The sequence below is a fragment of the Canariomyces notabilis genome (assembly GCF_033297395.1).
Source record: "Canariomyces notabilis strain CBS 508.74 unplaced genomic scaffold N656scaffold_1, whole genome shotgun sequence".
NCBI classification, from domain to species: domain Eukaryota; kingdom Fungi; phylum Ascomycota; class Sordariomycetes; order Sordariales; family Chaetomiaceae; genus Canariomyces; species Canariomyces notabilis.
This window is the reverse complement of record NW_027041823.1, coordinates 1574728-1595716: the sequence shown is the minus strand read 5'-3', so window position 1 is coordinate 1595716 and position 20989 is coordinate 1574728. Positions and strand designations below refer to the sequence as shown.

The 20989-nt window shown below is 55.8% G+C and overlaps 5 protein-coding genes across 5 annotated transcripts; 2 read left to right on the top strand and 3 right to left on the bottom strand.

Moving 5' to 3' along the window:
* Positions 1-1627: 1627 nt before the first annotated feature.
* Positions 1628-4790, top strand: N656DRAFT_793945 (uncharacterized protein; the record flags this gene model as incomplete). Its single annotated transcript, XM_064817218.1, has 3 exons — positions 1628-2169; positions 2233-2575; positions 2688-4790. The coding sequence occupies 3 exons, from the start codon at positions 1628-1630 to the stop codon at positions 4788-4790; spliced, it is 2988 nt and encodes a 995-aa protein (XP_064675043.1).
* Positions 4791-6324: 1534 nt separating this feature from the next.
* N656DRAFT_764686 (ALDH-like protein) lies at positions 6325-8079 on the bottom strand (the record flags this gene model as incomplete). Its single annotated transcript, XM_064813350.1, has 2 exons — positions 6325-7920; positions 7990-8079. 2 exons carry the CDS (start codon positions 8077-8079, stop codon positions 6325-6327), a joined length of 1686 nt encoding a protein of 561 aa, XP_064675042.1.
* A 1338-nt stretch (positions 8080-9417) lies between these two features.
* N656DRAFT_764685 (phospholipid-translocating P-type ATPase) lies at positions 9418-14174 on the bottom strand (the record flags this gene model as incomplete). Its single annotated transcript, XM_064813349.1, has 3 exons — positions 9418-10399; positions 10478-13647; positions 13710-14174. The coding sequence occupies 3 exons, from the start codon at positions 14172-14174 to the stop codon at positions 9418-9420; spliced, it is 4617 nt and encodes a 1538-aa protein (XP_064675041.1).
* A 2453-nt stretch (positions 14175-16627) lies between these two features.
* Positions 16628-18945, top strand: N656DRAFT_773619 (uncharacterized protein). Its single transcript, XM_064814095.1, has 2 exons — positions 16628-17961; positions 18030-18945. Exons 1-2 carry the CDS (start codon positions 16711-16713, stop codon positions 18660-18662), a joined length of 1884 nt encoding a protein of 627 aa, XP_064675040.1. The 5' UTR covers positions 16628-16710; the 3' UTR covers positions 18663-18945.
* On the bottom strand, positions 18707-20205 carry N656DRAFT_773617 (vacuolar ATP synthase subunit E-like protein). Its single transcript, XM_064814094.1, has 3 exons — positions 19913-20205; positions 19261-19772; positions 18707-19170 (listed from the first exon to the last, which is right to left on the bottom strand). Exons 1-3 carry the CDS (start codon positions 19943-19945, stop codon positions 19020-19022), a joined length of 696 nt encoding a protein of 231 aa, XP_064675039.1. The 5' UTR covers positions 19946-20205; the 3' UTR covers positions 18707-19019.
* Positions 20206-20989: the final 784 nt, after the last annotated feature.

Genomic DNA, 20989 nt, shown 5'->3' with positions numbered 1-20989 from the left:
TCTGGGATCGAAGTGAAATATGGGGTCGTGTCCGTCCGCTACGCAGTCCCTGCTCTCTTCAGCGTTTTATTAGTGTATGTACGGATAGTGCTAGAGACAGCGGCCCTCGCTACGCTTTCGCAGTTGAGAGCCCCACATGCTCCTGCCTGCCGCAAAGCTGCAGTGGAACTAAGTACCGAAGACTTTGGTCGATTGCGATCCACGCAGGGCACCCGACCACAGCTTCCGGTTCGCGGTGATATATTACCAGCAGTGTATTTTTTACTGAAGCTTCACCAGATCCATCCCTTTGTATTCCATTGTATTGTTTACATAGTCAATCATTGTCGTGTTGTATAGCCATAACCTCTGTCATTTAAATGCACAATTCTCCGTACCGGGTTGATGCTACACACCTAAGGTACTATCGACAGACCGTCAACCCCCTTCTCATGGGCAGCTCGAAGCAATACAGTACAGGACTGTACTTACGTATCCATTACAGCACAGTATGAAATCCGTGTAGTTGTAACTGCTCGATCAGCACAGCAACTTGAAGCGAGCTGAGGAGGTCTTGTGGCTCGAGACCTACCGCAGGTATATACTCAATTCGCAACTGCATTCAGCGAGACATAACAGGGAAAACGGCTAGTTCACTAGATGGTCTGAGTGAAAGATCACTCCGAGTCGTCCCGGGTCATAAGACGCTTTGAGATCAAGATGGGTTTCCGTTGCCTTAGTATTTCCAGCATGCAACTTGAATGTAGGTACCTTCGTAATTACCACACATAATGTGTAACTGGCGTCCTCAGAGCACTGGCCACCCCATCCACGTTGCCGCTGCAGCAACAAGCGCACCAAGTGGATGCATCCCACCATTCCTCCGTCTGCAGTGTGGGCATCGTGGATCTGCCATCCGCGAGCCGGTAACAGTAGGTTGAGCAGGACGGCTGCGGGTAGAACTAGAAACTGACATGAACCGTCTTCTACAAACATACATGCTCAGTTGCACAAGGCACGAGCGGTAGTTTCCAGCGGACAGGCTCACCAAGGGATAACTTGCACGACGTAAGGTATCTACCGCAACCTTCTCAGAATTCCAATTGCTCTCTTTGTCTCTCAGGGATCAAACTCACGCTTGGTGCAGTAACAATGGAAGCGGCGGCCCTGGTAATGAATAGTACCCGCACTATCTAGCGGGGTCGAGTCTCGCCGCTACTAGTACCTCAGCACCTACGGTTCCTTCCTTGCAGAGCAGAGTATCATCTGAAAGCAATTAAGCTGCTCCTTCCTCTCCATCCTAGCGAGTTTCTCTCAACCAACAAGTTTCTTGAGAAGCAGCAGTTGAACGGAAAGCAGCCGGTCTCGGGCCGCATTTTCGTTTTCCATCCTCTTTTTCCAGCAATCACACAAGTAATAGCGGGTGCTGACACAGGTCGGCGGCACCCACACTGCCCCCCAGCCTAGACCGGCTGCAACTGCAAGCACCACGTTAAGCGGCCTGTGCAGTCACCCGAGCGTGGGGAAAGTCTCAAAACTACCTAAAGTGCAAAGCAGCCAACGCTCGTTTCCCGTGGGAGAGTGACTCTTCCTTCCATTTGGAATCGCCTGATTGACGTCGCCGAGAGGGCTTCACCATTGTGCGACAATGGCAGCGACCACGGTGAATCCCTTCGCAGCATCGAGTCCGTTGACTCCAATGAACCCGACAACAACAGAGCACGATTACCGCTTCCCGCGAAGGCCAGCCGACGCAGCACCGGGCTATCGGAAACCCGACCGATTCGACCCATCCTCCCTCATGACCCAGACCGCCAGCACCACCAAGCAGACAATATCGTCAGCAGCAGCACCGCGTACCACGACGGCGTCGACCACGTCCGCAGCGAGGAAACCCGGTGCCGCCCAGCGCGCCGCGTTGCATCAATTTGGCCTGGATGTGCCTGCGACCCAGAGCGACGGCCAGCATGAGTTGCTTCGTGCAGCCGCCTTCCCGCCTTTCCAGCAGTGTGTTGCGAGTGAGTTCCAGAACCTGGACGAGATGCAGAGGCAGGATCCGCTGGCCACGCAGGTCTGGAGGTTTTATGCAATGACCAAGCAGCGTCTCCCTGCCCGGGAGCGCATGGAAAACCTGACGTGGCGGATGATGCACTTCAAACTGCCCAAGCCCAAAGATGTCGAATCTAAAAAGTAAGACTTTTGTCTCGACGAAATTCCAGGAGAAAAGAGCTGACTTTGTTGCCGTTGGCAAAGAACCAATCGCCTCTCGGGTGCATCACTCAATGCGCCCAGCGGAATTGCGCAATTGCGTAAGACATCTGAGGACGCTTTGATGCAACCCGAGCCTATGAATCTCGATGACTTTCTCAACAACGACAACCTAGGCACGCCGGCCGGCCCGGAAGCCATGCGGCAGACCGAAGAGAAGTCGGCTCATAGCACAGCCTCGGCAATTCCGATAAAGTCTCGCAAGGAGCCGTCCCAGCATCCGATACCTCAATCGGTGCCGGTCGCCGCCCATCAGAGGGTGCGAGACGAGTTTGGCTATCTCCCTCGCCATCAGCGGAAGACTAGCATCGACGAGACCAGCCAGCGTGTAAGTCTGCCATCCTCGTTTCGCAATGAAGGTTCCGCTTGGGGCATGTTGCCGGCGCCACGACCCCAATAAGCGCTGGCGACGTCGATTCTGATCTATTTCATCTTTCCAGACACGGAAACGGCCTGCGAACTTCTCTCCACACGTTTCCGCTGTCAGCAGTGGCTTTGCAGCAAATGGCCTTGATGCGGATTCTGATCTCCAGGAGTATTCGCTGGACCACTTACAGCAGACGGGCATGACACAGCCGCCCAATCACGCGGGAATCCCGTTCCCGCTCGACACGTTCCGCTTGCAGAACGATCCTATCATAACTTCTGCCGGTCCCTTTCAGCAAAGCTTCTCCTTCTCGCCAGCTAGCTCGCCAATGGTTGCCCATGATCCATTCTCGGCCATGTACAATGGCTCCTCGATGCAGCCCAGCTCGCTCGGCGCAGATTACTATTCTCCGCCAGGTTCCGCTTACCCATCCGCAGTTTCAACTCCTCATCCTTTAGCCGAGAGCGACGGCTTCTACTTTGGGCCCATGGATGTGCGGCATACGCGCCAGCAGGCTTACAGAGCCGGCCATCCCTCCATGGCCAACGCCATGGGCCACCAGTTTCCCTACGGCGTTAATGGCAGCCTAATGTTTCCCGCTGCTTCCGCCGGTCCCGATACTGCGTCTACCTTCACCGCACCGGGCTCTTTCGGTCATATTGACCCGACTCAAGTGTTCCAGCAGGAGCAGAATGCCCGCTCCCCTGGTGTCGGGTTGGGCCAGGATAATGTGTTCTCATTCGGTGCCGATTCGGACGAGGAGGAAGGCGCTTTTGCTGATCGTAATATTCCAATCCCCCAAGACTTCTCGCCTCAAGGGATGGATGATGGCGGGTTCGACAGTTCATCTCTGCAATGGGATCCGTCCCTTCCCGGCAATTTCAGCACGCAGGCTGCGAGGTACCCTGCGGGGCCTCCCCGAAAGCAGGTGACGATCGGTGGTACCACAACGGACTACGTCGATGCCAGTGGCGAGTGGGAAGGAGGAAATCTGAATAGGTCGCAGTCCCAGTCCTTCCGCCAGACGAATGGGCGCCTTGGCAAGGTGCCGAGGAATGCGTCGACGCCAGGCTTGGCCAGCAGGGGAAATCCGTTTGACCGACTCGTACGATCGACGCCGAACTCACCTCCGGCGGAGCAGAATCTGCCCTCTGGTCTCCAGTCCGTGACAGCCAGCCGGCCTTCGTCTCCTCCGCCAGGATCGAGGCAGGGATCCACAACTAATCTCCAGGGGGCAGGTGGCAACCAGGGGGAGAGCAACACGCCAACTACATGTACAAACTGCTTTACACAGACAACGCCGCTGTGGCGCCGTAACCCTGAGGGCCAGCCCCTTTGCAACGCCTGCGGTCTCTTTTTAAAATTGCACGGCGTCGTCAGGCCGCTGAGTCTGAAGACGGACGTTATCAAGAAGCGCAATCGCGGCTCCGGGGCGGGTCTACCCGTGGGCGGCACCAGCACCCGTTCTTCCAGGAAAAGCGCCAACGCAAGCGCCTCCAATTCGTCGACCAAGAAGGGCTCGTCGCTCTCCCTACCGCCCAACACCAACAACCCCCCACCCGCACAGGTATCAACACCGCCTTCAGCTACAACTCAGGGTCACCGAGCCGGCAGCGCCCACGAGGGCGACAGCCCCGCCAGCGCCTCCGCATCTGCTGGCAACAATACTGCCGGGAGCACGCCGACGAGCTACGCCGGCTCTGCCAGCGGCGTGGTCGGCGGCAAGGGCGTCGTGCCCATCGCCGCCGCTCCGCCCAAGAATACCCCTGGGCCCGGGGCCGGGGCGACGGCGTCGTCGCTTCCGCGCTCGACTGCCCTCGCCTCTGCATCCTCATCGTCATCGAAGCGCCAGCGCCGCCATAGCAAGAGTGTCGCGGACCACCAACATCACCAGCAGACGCAGCAACACCACCACCAGCAGCAGAGCATGTCGGCCAGCGGCATGGATATTGATTCGCCCGAGAACTCGACGGGTTCCAACGAGGCGGCGGCTGCTACTGCTGCCAGGCCCCTCGGCCCGTCGAGCACAGGCTCCCGCCTGCATAGTACCCTCACGCCCAGCCCCGCGATCGGCTTGACCCTCGGCGCGGCTGGCCAGAGAGGCGGCCCGCTTGCCGGTCCGGGCAGTCAGCGTGCGGGACCTCAAGAGTGGGAGTGGCTTACCATGAGTCTTTGAGCCGGCTGTTTTTGGTTTGGTGGTGGAGTGATTGTATATATGCTATGGCGGCGTGGGGAGGCAGAGGGGGGTTTATGGGCTGGGTTGGGCTGGGGCTGCTTACTCGCGGCATGTGTGGATGACTTGGTCTACCCATAATGTTTGGTTGTTTCTACTTTTTTTGCGGTTTCGTTGATACCAGGCGGATATTTTCTCTTCTCTTTCCCCGTCTCCCCGCTCTTGATGGGTGTTGGTTTGGTCTATAGAGGGAGAGGAAGAGAGCATACACACCCTTGAAGACGAATGAGAAAGGGAGAAAGAGGGGAAGACGGAAAGGAGAGTGAGAGTGAGAGTGGAAAAGCGATGTGGTGACGGCTCCGCTTCTTTCTTCGCTCCAAGCCTTGCGTCACACATACTATACCACCCGGGGCAAGGTATGGGGTAGGGTACAATAACCCTAACTGGCAGCATCATAGTTACTAAGTTATCTATCTCTCACTCAGCGGAGGAAGGGGATCTTTTGGCATGTCGGCCCTCCACCTCCTAACGAAGATACAAAGGGTTGCGAACGGCCTTCGTTTCTACAGTTAGATTTCTCTCTATCGCTAATTGCATTCCGGGATCCACCCTTCCTTACTTCGCCTCCCCAATCCGGATCTGGTGACGACGGAAAGTATTACCGAGGGAACTCGGGTTTGTTATCTCTTTCTGTTGTTTGCGTTACGCGCTTGGATCGGTGATCGATGATGGATTTATGGCTATGTATGTGTCGGTGGTGATGGCCTGGGATGGGCTGGGCTGGTTGGGTTGGGTTGGTGTTGACAACGGACAATGGATGACGGCCGGGATGATACCCACTTCCCGTCTTCGGGATCTCAGTCTCGGATGAGGGCCGGCGAGACCTGACGACGGCGATCAGGCTCGACTGAGGGGAGGTTAACAGCACGGGGGGGTTGGGTAGGTGGGGAGATGGTTCGCCTCAGGGCAGGGGTGGACTGCGCTGAGACGATATGAATCTCTTGCACTGGTGAGCTGGTGTCGAGGGTCACGGTTCAAGAGCATGGAGTTAAACAAGAAGATGGGGCAGCGGCCTAAGCAACGGTGACAGGCTATCGAAACCTACCTACCTCCTGTGTATATACGCGAGTTCGTCTCTTCTATATTTACACGAACGACTAGATGACGGACGGGCTGAGGCCGGGGAGTTGTGAGTTTGAATTTTGAACGGTCTGGGTTTTGCTGTTTCTTAGAAAGCTCTAGTTAGTTATGCCAGTTTTCCGGAGATCAGCTTTTGAAGGATCCGATCCAAATTCAGTCCGAGTTTGAAGATGATGCTGCTTCAGATAGCAACAGCCTGATTTTTGATCGTTCAAATGCTTTGGGTGAGAATACAGGCTCAAGCACTGCTGGGTTTGCTTTGATTAAGTATTGCATTTGTATGAGGTGACAATGCCCTTCTCGGCAGACATGACCCCTTCCCATATTACATGTTTACAGAATTCTAAGAATTAACCCGTTTCCCCTGCCGTTGACAGCCGTCAGAGTTTATTAACCATCAAACATTCTCCAAGATCCCCCGTACACCACCAGCCTTACGCCAGATACCCATCCCGTACCCAACCTCAACCACTCCCCTAGCAAACCGCCAGCTTCGCTCCTGGTCAGGGACGGGGTACTGCATGGGCTTGGGGATGGCAGTCCGGACGCCGAGCCAGGCCGCGCGGTCCTCGCAGACGGCCTTGATGTTGCACAGGCCCCTGAGCCCCTCCTCGCCGTAGAAGCGGCCGTAGCCGGAACCGGCTACACCACCAAAGGGCAGCTGCACCGCGGCGGTGGCGCCAAAGTCGTTGACGGCCACCATGCCCGCCTTGATGCCCCGGACAATTTTTGCGAGGCGCGGGTCCGACTCGGACCCAAAGACGGAGCTGCCCAAGCCGAAATGCGGCGCGTTGGCCACGGCAAGCACATCGTCGGCCTCGCCCGACGGCGCGCACATGAGGACCATGATGGGGGCGAAGCACTCCTCGTTGGCGATGGCCATGTCGGGCGTGACGTCGACAAGCAGCGTCGGGGCAAAGTAGTGGCCCGTGGGGTGATCCGGGTGGACGAAGCGCTGGCCGCCGGCTAGCAGGCGCGCGCCCTGGGCGACTGCGTCGGCGATGAGGCCCTCGAGGCGCGCAAAGGAGCTGTCGGATATCATGGCGCCCACGTCGGCGGCCGGGCCGGGCCCCAGGCGTAGAGCGCGCACCCGCGGCTCGAGAAGGGCGATGAGCTTTGGGTACAGGGCAGGGGTGGTGATGATGCGCTCGATGCCGATACAGTTCTGGCCCGCCGCCTGGAACGAGCCGCGCAGGAGGATCTCTGCTATCCGCGGCAGGTCGCGCTTGCTAACCGAGTCGAGGACAATGGAGGCGTCTTTGCCGCCTAGCTCGGCGACGACGGGCGTCAGAGCCTTGGCTGCCGAGGCAGCGACCTTGTGACAGACAGGGCGGGAGCCGATGAAGGTGATGTGGCTGATGCCTGGGTGGGACGTGAGATGGCCGGCGGCCTGCGGCCAGCAGACGACGGTTTGGACGAGAGCCGGGCTGTGACCGTGGGCGACCAGTGCTCCGCGGATAATGTTAGTGAAGTAGGGCGAGCTCCAGGCCGTCTGCTCAGAGACCTTGACCACGATGGCGTTGCCGGAGAAGAGAGCACTGATGACGGGACCGATCAGGTTGTGGAAGGGGTAGTTCCAGCTGACAAGGGCGGCCACGACGCCGAGGGGTTCGTAGTGTACCGTGTTGCGCTTGTATGCCATGAGCAGGTTGGTGGGCCGCCGCGACGGCCGCAGTGCCTTCTCGCCGTGCTTGATAGTCCATTCGAGCTTCTCGGCAGTCACGAGTATCTCGCCGAGCTGGGCGTCAACCATGGTCTTGCCGCTGTCGAGGCAGGCCACGCGGCAGATTTGCTCCTGATTGTCCAGAACGTGCTGGAGCAGGGTGCGGAGAACGGCACGGCGCTCACGGAACGAGGTGGTAGCCCATGTGGCCTGGGCGGCCCGCGCTTGCTCGATGGCTCTGTCAATGGCATTTGGTGTCGCCGGGTTCACGTGGCCGAGGAACTGTCCTGTTGCCGGGGCATAGCACTGGATTGCGGTAGAACCCGAGATCTAAGAGTAGTCCATGATCGGTCAACTAGGTACCATATGAGAGATTCAGAGTCATGAAGTGCAGCGTACCTTGATTGCCGGCTGCTCAAGGATCTCGACCGGGTCCGGCGCCTTGGGAGCCTGAACCGTATACCGGATCGGCTTGTCGTTCTCGCGCATGGCGACATAGCAGACCAAGAGAGCGCTCAAGGCTGTCCATAAGAGTGGCCAGGCAAAAGTTGGGACCCCATGAAACCTGGCAACCACCTTTCTCAGTATCGCTACGCTGGCTATCCGCGAGGTTGTGATGAACCTTACGTGATGGCCTCGAGCGCGCCGCTGGGCTGCTGATGCAGGCTTCCGACTACTACTGCTGCCATTGTCGTGGCCCTGATATCCCTAGCCAAAGCTTCACAAACCTTACCACATTACGAGGACCGATGTGGCGGCAGGGAGGTGCTGCCCAAGAAAAAGATCCAACAAACTTGACGGTACTTTTTCTGGTAGTCGGGGGCCACTGTATCGGGATGTCACGCCATTTCTTCACTTTGATGGTTTCCCATGTCTCTTGCCAGGAACGGGCTGCAAGGGGTTCGTTGGCGGGGTTGGGAAAGCTTGACCCACCCGCTGCACCCAACGTATTTCTTGGCGCCTCCTGAAGACCTTCACCCTTGAGACTAATCATTATGGTAGGCCAAACATATCAGCTGATGTCACCGTGTCTATGTTCAACATTCCAAGTAGAATCCTAACTATATCGAACTTGCTCATGATGAAGAAGGATGTTCTACGAAGTAGCTACCGGTGGTCTACAGTGTAAAACTGCACATCATAATAATCAACCTGAGACCATGTTCTACGAGCAGGCAGGACTTGCCAACACATGGTACCACAACTCCCAGAGCCCAGCAGCTATACCTTCGTACATCTGGTTGGTTATGCTCCAACAGCCAAGTAACTCATATGTTCCCCCCTCACGCTGTCAAGGGCGAGCGAATTGTAATGGACAAAAAAGAGCTCTTGTATTGTACAAGTACAATAGGTACGACACGAAAGTGCCCCTCTAACTATTCGAGTCGCTCCCGCAACCAAATACTACTAAAGCAAAGACCCCAGCTTCGCAGATGCACCATCCAAAAACGCCCGGCTTCAGTGAGGGGGAATATAGAGGAAAAAGGAATTTGCAGTAGCCAGCGCCTGTTGGGGGCTTCTCCCCGTACCAACTGGGTTTTAACCCACCGCCACCACTACCACGACGACAACAACAACCACCTTTTTGGCCTCCCCTGCTCCGTACTTCGTTCGTGGGTGTAGGATATCATGCGACTTCCTTCATGCATGCATAGCGCATCTGGGATATCAGAGAAATCTGAGCGAAAAGAAACAAAAAAACCAAACGAGGACGAGGAGGCCGGCAGAAACCCGAGAAACAAGAAACAAGAAAAGACGGCAATGCAAACGCCAGTAATGTCGTCGGTCGGATTATAATATACAGCCAAGATCACTCATGCCCCTTCGTCAGGGATCGATGCTCTTCTTGGAAAAGGCGGACATCCCCCGTTTCCTAACCGTCGTCAGGTTGAACCGCCGCTGGCCCCCCGGTCCCGTTACGCCGTGTTCCGAGTGCGTAGACTCGACCCTGCTGAGCCGCGCCGCCGACGTGAAATCGTTGCTGGCCTCGAAGCTCGGTCGCACTCGGTCTATGGACCGTCGTACCCGGTCGTACGATGGCCTACAGCGATCTATTGAAGGCCGGACGCCCCTCTCCGGCTCCGCGTCTGGCTCTATGGCGTCTCCTTGGAGGTCGAGCGACGGCCTGTTCTGCATAATGTAGGTTGTGCCGTCGCTTCCATTCTGCGTGCGCGTGTTGTGCGTAGCGATGGACGGCGGATAGATGGGTCGCCTGTCCTCGTCTACGCTTGCGTATTGAGCATGCTTCGCTTTTCTGCTCCTGCCTGACATCTTGCCCGATGATGCCGACGACCCTGACGATGTGCCATCGACAGCCACAGTCGCTGTGGTCTTGCCATCGGCAGCTGTGTTGAGATCCGCGAACTGGCCTTGCTTGTCTTGCTCGCGAATTATGTCGACATCGTAAGGAAACCGTGTCTTCTGGATGCACTTGGCCACAATGCGCGGCAGCAGGCAGATGGCTGGCGTGACGATCATGCACATCCAGAAGCTCAACTGCTGGTAGAGCTGTGGGGCGGCCTGGTAAAAGGTGGCGGAGTAGGTACTAGCCGTGAATACCCCGGTCCAAAAGAAGATAAAGAGGTCACTGATTGCAATGACAACAAGCATCAACCAGTCCCACCGGTATGTGTTGATCAGAATGTATGCGTTGATAGTGAAAACGGCAGGGTGAGCGATGTAGGCACCCAGCCGCGTCCGCTCGGCAACATCGAGCGAGTTCCCGGCCGCCGTGACCGTTAAGGCGACGAAGATGTAAGGGATGAAGAAGCTCACGGCGGATTGGTAGATGCCGTCAAGCATGTAGATCCTGCAGCGCCGCGTTAGGACCCACCCGCAATCAAACACGGAAAATAGAGAATGCTAGTAGGGTAGGAAATATACTAACCAAAACTTCGACGGTGTCCATTCTTTCCGCTCAATGCCCCGCCGGTAGAGCTGAGGCACCGCCAGCGACACCGTATCAGACACATCCTGGTCCAGAACGCCCATAAGGATAACCGGGACCGAGGTGAAGAAGAGGTTGAACATCAGGATGTACGTGTACTCGTAGATGTACGAGATGTCGAAGTTGCAGAAGATCTGGAACCAGAAGATGGCCCAGGTCCAGATCATGTTCTTATAGAAGAAGTTACTTATCGACTCCGCTAAGCGCCGATAGGACCATCTGCCGTGGACCAGCACCAGTCTCTGCAAGAAGCGGAACTGCCCGATGGCGTAGTCGGACGACATGACGGCTTGTCGGCCTTCCTCGCCCGCAATGCCGACGCCGACGTCGGCTTCTTGAATCATGGCAACGTCGTTCGCACCATCTCCGATAGAAAGGGTCATGACGTCGAGGCCATTCTTCACCATGGCCACCACGGCAGCTTTCTGGGCAGGACTGACACGACAGCAGAGCACGGACTTGCACTGCTTGCACAGTAGTAAGAACTTCTGCTTGAGCGCATCGCTGAGTACCCACCGGAGCGTGAAGCCATCAATTACGAGCCCGTGGGTGGGGGCTGGGGCCTCGTGGTCCTTCCTAGCCTTCTTGAGCTCCTCGTCGCTCCCGGTCATGTTGAACTTGGCCAGGCCGGCATCAAGCTGCTCCTGGGCGAGGGTAAGATACTCCTCTTCTGTCGAGATACCAGCTTCGTCTTCCGTGACCTGCAGACGGATGAGGTCCATGTCGTTGTTCAGAAGGTTGCACGAGAAGCCAATGTTGATGGCCGTCTCGACCTTGTCGCCCGTGAGAACCCAGAGCTTGATTCCCGCGTCACCCAGTAGCGCGATCGTGTCCGGGACCCCATCCTGGAGTCGGTCTTCGATAGCAGTACCTCCCAGCAAGGTGAGATCCCGCTCGATTTTATCGGCCACCTCTTCGAGTTTCTCCTCGCGGTTTTCCAACGCTGTAGCTGCCAAATCATGCTCCTTCCGCCATTCATTGTACTCCTCCTCCGAGAGCTCTCTCTGCGCGATACAAAGCGTCCGAAGACCCTCGATAGCAAACATCTCGAGATGTTTTGCTGTCTCCCTGCGGAGTTCGGCTTGCTCGCCTTTCTTAAGACGAGAGTAGATGATGCTATCAGCCCCTTTGCAGAAAAGCACGATCCTACCGTCGGGCATCCTGACAATTGCACTCATCCTTTTCCTGCTTGAATTGAATTCGATGGTGTTGAGGACGGGGTAATGCCTCTCGGTGCCCATCACGTTCACATCAAGCCCGTCGCCGGATGAGCCGAGCACCGTGAAGCCCATATCGCGGGCCGCAGCAACTAGGGCGGCCTCGTCAGGGGACTGGGCCTTGAAAATCATTTTCGGGGGGTCGCCCGGCTGCTTCTCGCAAATGACGGTGTGGCAAAGCGCAAGCGCTAACATGAAATGCTCGTTGGCCTGCTGCTGCTCCGGCCCGTTCTTGCCAGCGAGGTCATCGACGAAATCGGGGGCGATGAAAGTCATGTCTTCGTCATGAAGATATGGGTTGTCGTGCAGCTGACGGAGACCACGGATTGCCCGCACTTTGGCCTCGGCAATCTCGGCCCGGATCTTGTTGGCTTCCTGTTCCACATCGACGCCTTGTCTCTTGTCCATGCCAGCCTGGGCTTCCGTGTAAGCCTCCCCGTAAGGCTGGCCGTTGATGGTTGCCTTTTTGAACTCCATGACATTCTGCGTCAGCGTGCCCGTCTTATCTGAAAATATGTATTCGATCTGGCCGACGTCGTCCGAGATGTTCCAGGACTTGGGGATGCACGGCGCATCAATCCGGTCGTAATACATGCCAACATCACTGTATATGAAGAAGGCCTGCAGCGTCCTCACGATTTCGAGGGAGATGTAGAGCGAGATGGGCACTAAGTTTTGGAACACGATGACAGCCGCCCAGAACGTGATGAAGCCAGTCAGGCCGGGCGTCCCTCCGATGGATCCGTACTCGAACCAATGAAGGGAGGCATCCGTTTTGCCCCAGGCGACACCGTTTGCAATTGCTGCAATCATGCACATGACAACCAGGATGCCAAAGTTGCAGATGACGCTGAAATTCAGCTCCCGGGCAATGCGGGCCCGCTTGCTCGGCGTGACACCAGCATTCATCATGATCTTTGTGTCGTGGCCGGTGAAAACGACAACGCCGAGCGCCCATTCCGTGTTCCGCAGATTGGTCCCACGCAAAAGCATGTTGTCGATACTGACGGGCTCCGACAGCTCCCTTGGTTCGGATGTGGGGTCCCAGGGCACCTTCTGCCGCCACTTGATCGCACCATTGTACTTGTAGAGGTTTGGCTGGGGGGGCTCGCTGTCAATCATGAATTGGGCCCGCGCACAGTCGCGAGCATGCTTCAGCGTCCGACCGCACCGAAGAGCCGACCGGACTTTAAGGTTGGTCTCGCCGTCCAAATTTTTCGTTTCCACATAGCAGGCACCGTCAGGATCCGAGGTAGCCAGGATAATGATGTCGGCGGGAAGCTCGTCGTCATTGTAGACGCGTATGAAATCACCTACAACCAGATTCTTCCACGCGTCTCTATGAAACCTCGCCTTATCGGAGACGGGCACATCATAGTTGATCAAATCCCCGCGAAAATTCTGGAGGAGCGCCGCCTCGTTCTCAACAGATGATGCGGCTTCGGGTAGTTGGGGTTTCCGCGGTACGGGAGATGGGACAGGCGTCATCTGGATCTCTTCGTGGGCCGAGGCAACGGAATGTCGCCGGCTAGGCGAAGCAACGGATTCCCACGGAGTTGCCCTCGTTTCGATCGACAGGCGAGGGTCAGCAGACGCAATGTTCTGACGTGCCAATTTTGCTTCTTTGTTCCATAGGCTCTCAATTGCGTGCCAAACTGCGCCGAAAAATCGAGAATTCGCCTTCTTGAACTTGCGCCATAGCGAGACATTATCCTCCTCCACGTTTACGTTCTCCCAGCCAACCAGCCTATGGACCGGTGCATTGTTGAGCTGGTTGTCCAGGATCGTCCTCCGATAGTCCTCGATGGCATCCTTGACAGCCGTGATGCAAATAATAACAATTATAGGAACGGCACTGAGCCCGGGATTAACACCGCCGAATATGGGGAAAATCTGTGATTGGCACCACGTCAACATTCTGCGCGCGGGAGGTTGAATCTCTCAGCGGTACTTACAGCCAATATGACAACGAAGAGGAAGAAAATGTTGGCGATATTATGGAATTGGAAGAAGAGGTTCTTGGGGATGAAGGAAAGGGGCGTGTATTTTGCGGTTCGAATCTTGTTCCGAGTGAACTGCTGTATAGGACGACCATCCTCGTCCTGGAGGTCTTGCGGTAACGGGAGGTTGAAGTATAGTTGCCTCGGCGCGACTGCGTGGGCACCGAGAGCCTCGCTCTTGACGCTGTTGCTGTCCTGCTGCTCTTGCACGCCATCAGGCTGCTGCGACGTCTCAGTTCCTCCAGACGCCCTCTTCTTCTCGCTAGATCCATTCCTGTTGTGTAACCTGCCCCTGATCGAAAGGCGCTTCAAAGAGCTGCTCTTGACCGTCAGCTTGCGGGTTGCCCATCGAGACCTTTTCGTCGAGGGTTCGGGCCCCATGCCGTCCCCTGGTTCTGACTTCGGGGGCGCCATGACCATTGGGATCGCGGGCAGAGCCCGAACACCCCTAGGGAGTCCGCCAGGCTAGCCGAGCCTGGCCCGGTCACTATCTCGACGCCACGGCAATCAATTCGCTTCGTCCCAAGGAACAGATTCACGGTATACAGTCGTGCTCTGATGATTTCGCGGGCTATAGGTGCTGCGGGCGATTGACGCGAATCACGAGCAGTCTCGTCTTGGGTAACGTAACGCCTGATTAGGACCGGTTGGTACGGGAAAAGAGCGGCAAGCCCACCGACAGGAAAGCAAGCTCGGTCGGACTTAGGGCAGCACCGTGGTCGTGATGTGTTAGGGAGGGAATTTTGTGCGAGACGGCGTTAAGCGTTGCTGGCGATAGCGGGCCGGAAGAGCCGGGATTTTGCAGCCCGCGAGAACGAGGGGACCATGCTAGTGTAACTGCTTAAGGCGAAACTGGGGGTCCCAAAATACCAAGGTTCTTCCTGGGAGCACCTGACATGTACGAGAAGCAGAAGAAAAAAGAGAAAAAATGAGGCCAATTCGGCAATATGCTATCGAGAGAAACAAGAGCTCGGGCACATTGCTTCCTTCCACGGTGGACAAAATGACAGAATCAAAAAACCTGGGGGCAGCCCGCTGAGTTCCGGGTCTCAAATTGGTCAGCAAAGCCTTGCTCTAAGCTTTCATTTACGGCACGGCGAACAGAGTGGGGCTGGCCATAGGAGACTGCGGTTGACGACACGCAAGAAATACATGAATGTAACGCTGCTGTATCCGTATGTACGGAGTACATACGAGGTTCACTAGTACTTTCCTTACCAAGCATTTGGCCCGCTCTTACTGCGTACTTCGCACATACAAACTTCTTCTGTTCGAGCGGATTCGTGTCCTTTGTAAGCAGCTTTGAGTCATCTGCACGCAGCGATGGCATATATCCCCTCATGAAATTCGCCTGGGGTTTCCAGTGGTGTTTGCTTGTACTGTGTTGGAGAAGCCACTCTCTACACTAAGTTGCTGGGCCGTCCCTAGAACATGCATCGTGCTCGCTTCGGTGGGGTTCGGTAGAACAAGATGGGCGGTTGCCAATTTGGCGTTGGCGATCTTGTTACAGGTAATTACAGTAAAGTCTGCCTCATACCCTCCAACTCCGCTGCATCTTTCCGCCAATTTCAAGCGATCTGCCCTACGGCTTCGGGTTTGGGCTGAAGCCCGGTGGCCGACACGCAGGCACCCTGGCTAGGGGGAATGTCGAATACCGTAACTAACAGGTCCTCGACTACGCTATCCGTATGTATGTACGTTGCGCAGAAGCCTCAAACTTCCAATGACGCTGATAATCAGTGAGGGATATCTTCATCTCCTATCAATTGATGCTTCGGTGGCCCAGAACTATTCGTAGACTATGTATCCGTACAATACATAAATCCGAGGTTAGCATACTAGTGTTACAGTATCACAGTGCTCCCACTGCCGGATGCCGCCTGGCCGTCTCTCAATCAGCCCTAAGCCATGCTGTGCCTGGATCCAGGCATCCTCGAATCAAAGCCACAGGATAGAGGTATTAGAGTTCTGCAGCCTCATCGCTACCTAGCCAGCAGCCTGAAAGATATGTGGGACATAGAAGAGCGAGCAGGAGCGGCCTGCGCCTCTTTCAAGGGGCCAAGGCCAGGCCGCCTATACAACTATGGATGGGTGTATAGCTGACCCAGAGACTCGACATCAGCCAGTCAGGTCATCGAGTGCACGCATAAACGTTTCTTTTCCATTTGTCGCTGGATTGTGGTTAAACCTGGAACGAAGCTCGGCCAGTCGACCGAGAGCTAGACTTTCTGTGCTTCTCTCAGTGTATAAGGTAGGTATGTAATTAGTTACTGACACTTGCATAATGTAAGGTTGCCGTTGTGTTACCCCATTTCCATCTGAGAGTAAGAGTGGCCGAAATGTACGAAACTACATACGTACTGTATCCGTACTTCGCATGGAGATACCGGTATGTAAGAGACAGGAGGCGAGTATTCAGGGGTTCCTGTGCCGCAATAGAGAATGGTACAGTAAGCCAACAGATCCGACCGACCATCAATTCCGACGGGAACCTGCGAACCCCAATTCTTTGTACTCCGTATCCGTAAGCAGACTTCTGACTCGGCGAGCTCATTGGTACATACAGAAACTTGGCCCGGTTGAGGACGAGCAGCCGTGGAATAACGCTCAAACCATCCATTTCTTGCAAGACCCGATCACACACAGAGATCTTTCTTGGGCACATCTGCTTCAAGTGACATTGGATCCCTATCCAGCTGTTTGATTGTCTGGTTGGCCTTGTGGTGTGCCACTTGAGTAATAAACTACACCCTCCTTTTTGACATTACAGGTACTGTAGAGTCTACCAATGCCTCGATAGATGAATGGCTTAAGTCATAGTCCCACCTAAATTTGTAACCGACGCGTCCTCAAGTTTAATGACGACGCGTTAAGGCGCCAAGAGTAGGTAGCGGGGTTGCCTAACAACTAACAAGAGATTCGTGTGTGCTCATTGAACACAACGCAACGGTCGAGAATGGCGAAGAACGGCACCATAACCAGCTTTTTCAAGTCGGTCGTCGTAGATCAGAAAGTTGAGCCAGAAAATTCAAGACCACCGGCCTCGCCAACCCCGCCGCGATCACCCTCGCCGCTCCCGCAACTATTCTCGTCATCTCCACCAGTCCCTGTACCGGCGGTGCGAGACCGCGGCACGGTAATCAAAGGCTCTGACGATGAGGACGACGATTTCGACTCTGATGATGATGAGTTCCCCGATTTGTTTACAAAGCCTTCAGTCAGTATTCTACCGAGTCTACCCTCCAGGAAAGACGGTGCCGGCCTTTATGCCACGCCCAAGGCGAAGCGGAGGGCGCTGGCGTTTCATTCGTCACCTTTAACCATAAACACCAAACACAAATTCGATATCAAGGCTCTCCTGAAACATGCAGAAGTAGACTCGGCTATTGAAGAAAACGAGCAGCGCACGGCTGCCCTCTTGGATCCCGCATCGCCTACAGCACATCGCGATGCAGCGTCAACCGCGGAGCCTACAAGTCTACACGACGCCATGCTGGATGTCCTCTCTGATCTTGAGGATATCCAAAACGAGGGCAACCGCGGAAGACTCCTCCAGGCCGTAAAGCGGACCGAGGCAACGGCCCGGCGGAAGGAGTGGTACTTTTTTGACCCCCAAGGCCAGGTTAACAGCTCGGCCATCGAGGTCCGCCAAGGCTTTCCAAAAGCCGCCGCTACGGGAGCCTGGGCCTTTCTTGGTCCGGAGAAGTCCAGGGCTGAGTTCTTCGAAGACGGGCTAGCGTACCACGTCCAGTGCAAGACATACGACCTGCCTGACGAGATCTTTCTATGGGTGTTGAATGAGACACCCCATGCGAAACCCCGAAAACTGCAAGACGAGTACTTGAGGCTCCTCGGTGTCTGCCCGGACCAGGCAGGCCGGCTCATGGATGAGGGGGTCATCGTACAGCTGTTCCGAGATCTCGGCGCCTCGGAGCGTGCCCTCGCCGCGAGGTCCCAACCTAGCGGAAGTTCAGGACAGGGTGCCCCTTACCCGGAACACGAATGGATTCGTCTACAGGCCGTTCTGCGTATCTTAACGGAGACCGCGCATGGTCTAAAGGTCCAGCCACTCACACGAGCCATGGCCATACTGCTTCGCCTCGGTATGGACAACATTGTGCGCGGAAACCAGAGTATTGCAACCACCTATCAAGATGCCCTGTGTCAGATTGCGTTAGCCGTCCCCTGGAAAGCATGGAACAGCTTTGTAAGAATCTTCACCGTACCTGCATGTTCTCTTTTCCCGCTCTTCCTAACAGCCTCGCCCGTTGCTAGTGTGGCGATGTAACCGATTCTCTTTACTCCCACACCCCAGAAGCTTCCCTCCGTTGGAACGCAGTCTCCTCCATCCCTCTGTTACATCCGCAGTTGGTGGAGCTGCGACGGCGGTTAGCGCTGGTATTTGTCTTTGACGACCCCCAGCGCGCCTACTCCCGGCCAGAGGACACCTTCAGCTTGCGGTCCGTCATCAACCGCCTTGACCAGGCCCATGAATTCGTCCCTGACCGCAACAATACTGACTACTTCGAGCTACTGGCGCTCTCCGAGATGCTGAGCGTGGCCATTGGTGACGGCGCGCAGCCCGACAGCAGCGCCAGCCCGGACGTCGTTAAACAGTACAACGCTGACGTGGACGAGGTGGCGCATAGGATCAAGCTCATATGGTCCAACATCCATGAGCAAGGGGCCGCCTACATGTCGAGGCTGGAAGCTCGTGTGCAGCTGAGGGATTTCGAACGCAAGCTCCTGCACGTGGTCCGGACCCGGCCGCCTCCCAAAGAGGATATTTTTGGCCTTGAGCCCACCGAAGATGATATTGAGCGGCCTAGACAGCAGCAGTTTATGACGAAATTCCTGGCTAAGAATCAGCCCGCGCCGAAAACGCCTGAAAGGGGACGGGAGGGCTAGTTGGAGCCTTCTCGACATTCAAAACAACATGCAGCGGTTAGGAAGGGGACTCAAGCCAAGAAGTGATTCAAGCCGCTATCAGTGGCAAAAGCTTATAATTCATGATACCAGTCATCCCTTGGCTCTTTGCATGATGGACTCTCCATCCGTCTTCTATGTACATGCAAACCTCCAGAGATACCCTCCCGTTTCCCATATCGGCTTGGCTTGGCTCGGCATTGCGTTATATATGTACATTAAATGAGGCTTGTTGTTGGAGATGCCGGGCCCGCAATCTGGTGAACGCTCATCGTGATCATGGCCCCTAGGCATGAATAAATAAAGCATAGGTTTTCTGTGCATCGCGGCTCCCGACTTTCAGTCGTAGAACCTGCGGTTAGGGTTCTTCCCAAACAAGGCTTCGCGCAAAAGCGGTAGCGAGCTCTCCTTGAGCCGAAGCAACCTGGTCTCAAATGTGTTGTCCATGTCGATCTTGCCCTGGCCACCAACGATGACCACACCCCCAGCGCTGCACGAGAGAAGAAACGTCCGCATTAGTGCCCGCCTAACGCATTGGGAGGTCAAGTATGCAAGGAAAGAGGCCACAACTGTCACTTACCATCCTTCTGGCAGCGGATCCTCCTCGTCAATGGTCGCGTTCACCTCCATGCCCGACTCCATCCCCTTAAACTCGGCAGCGGCCGCGTCGATGGCGGCGCGGACGACGTCGTAATCGGCCTTACGAGCGCGTATCTGCAGATTGGGCTCGTTCATGATGGCGAAGCCTTCGAGAATCAAATCCTTAAGGATGGACCCGTAGCGTTTCGGGTCCTTGGTGGCCTCGGGCAAGCGCTTTTCGGCAGCCTCGAAGATGCCGTCGAGCACGTCCTGGCGGGCGCCCAGCACGCGCAGTCGCGTCTTGTTGGCGACGGTCGACCGCGTGATCTGCTGCGACATAGTAGCTTGCTTGAACTTCTTCTCGTAGGCGCTGTCGATGGCGTCCGTCTCCTGCCGCACCAGCTTGGACTTTTCGATGGCGAACTCCTCGTTGGCCTTGATCTCGATTTCGCGCGCTTTTTCTTCCGCCTCTTGCTTGATGAAGGCTGTCATCTTGCGCAACTCTTGCATCACCTGTTTTTTGTTCGTTGGGTCGCGGTGTTAGCCATGGCTGTGTCGTCGCTGTCGTCGGTCTGGATGTGGAAGGGGGAAACTTTCCACCTGCGCTGCTATAGTGCGGTGGGACAAGCTTGGTGCTAGGGAATTCCCCGTACCTGGTCATCGGACAAGGAGTGAATTTGCGACATCTTGGGCGAGTGGTTGCTGGGAGAATCAGGGTGGTTTGGGTCGTATAGGGTCCTTTTGAGGGAGGAGGGGGAGCTGCAAGTGCGGCGCTGATAGCGATAAGTCAAGATTCAGGCTTCGAAGGGGTTCAGGATGGATGTACTATGGCTATGTCGATGAGGGATGGCAAGAAAAACAGTTTCCGGGTTGAAGTTAGTACAGAATGCTCGGCGATTCGCGGAGTTGCTATGCTCAGTGTTGTGCTGAAGGTTCGAGGATGGATGTCGTCGACCAACAGTCCAGTTGACGCAGCTCCAGCTACACGGCCTTGGCCATGGCGCAGGCTGACAGCTGCGACATCCACTCAGCAAGGATCGTCCAGCAGCACCAGCCACAATGCCCCTCTGCATCCATTGATAAGATAATCCCCGCCACAACCTCCACTCCGAGTCCTTGGAAGGCAGTTGGAGCCACACATGAAGCTCAACGCGCTGCGGCGGTGAATCCCTTTAACCGTGAAATTGGCCTATTTCTTGGCAAAACGCGAATCTGGCCAATTGAGCTCTGTTCCGGCCGCCAAGACGTGAATCTGTACAAATCGCTACACCCTCAAGGTGAATTTAACTGGTTTCCTCAGCCCAGACACGTAGAAACGCGTGAGAGGAAAGTTCACCAAGTTTTTATGGGGCGCCAAGCAATAGGCCAATTCCACGGTTAAAGGGATGAGTGCTGCAATCCACTTCCAACCCCCACAGGCGCCACCAGTGACATCTGTGCTGGCGTCAGAGGTTGTGCTAGGGACCACCAGCAGCAGCTAACGCTTCAGCCGCCGAACAGCAACCCGAGCACCTGAGAAGTCCCAGAGTTACTTCTCAGGTAGCTCATCATTCTAAGGTTACCTAGGTTCTTCGTTGCGTCTCACAAGTCCTCGTATCATTATCCCCCTTTGGCAGCCAGTCTCCTACATTTGCTGTGTTAAGGCCGATGCCTTAGTCAACTGACATTGGAGACCCCTACGGCCCGCCTGTCTCACACTGCTGCCGCACCCGGCGCGACAGGCCGTCTTA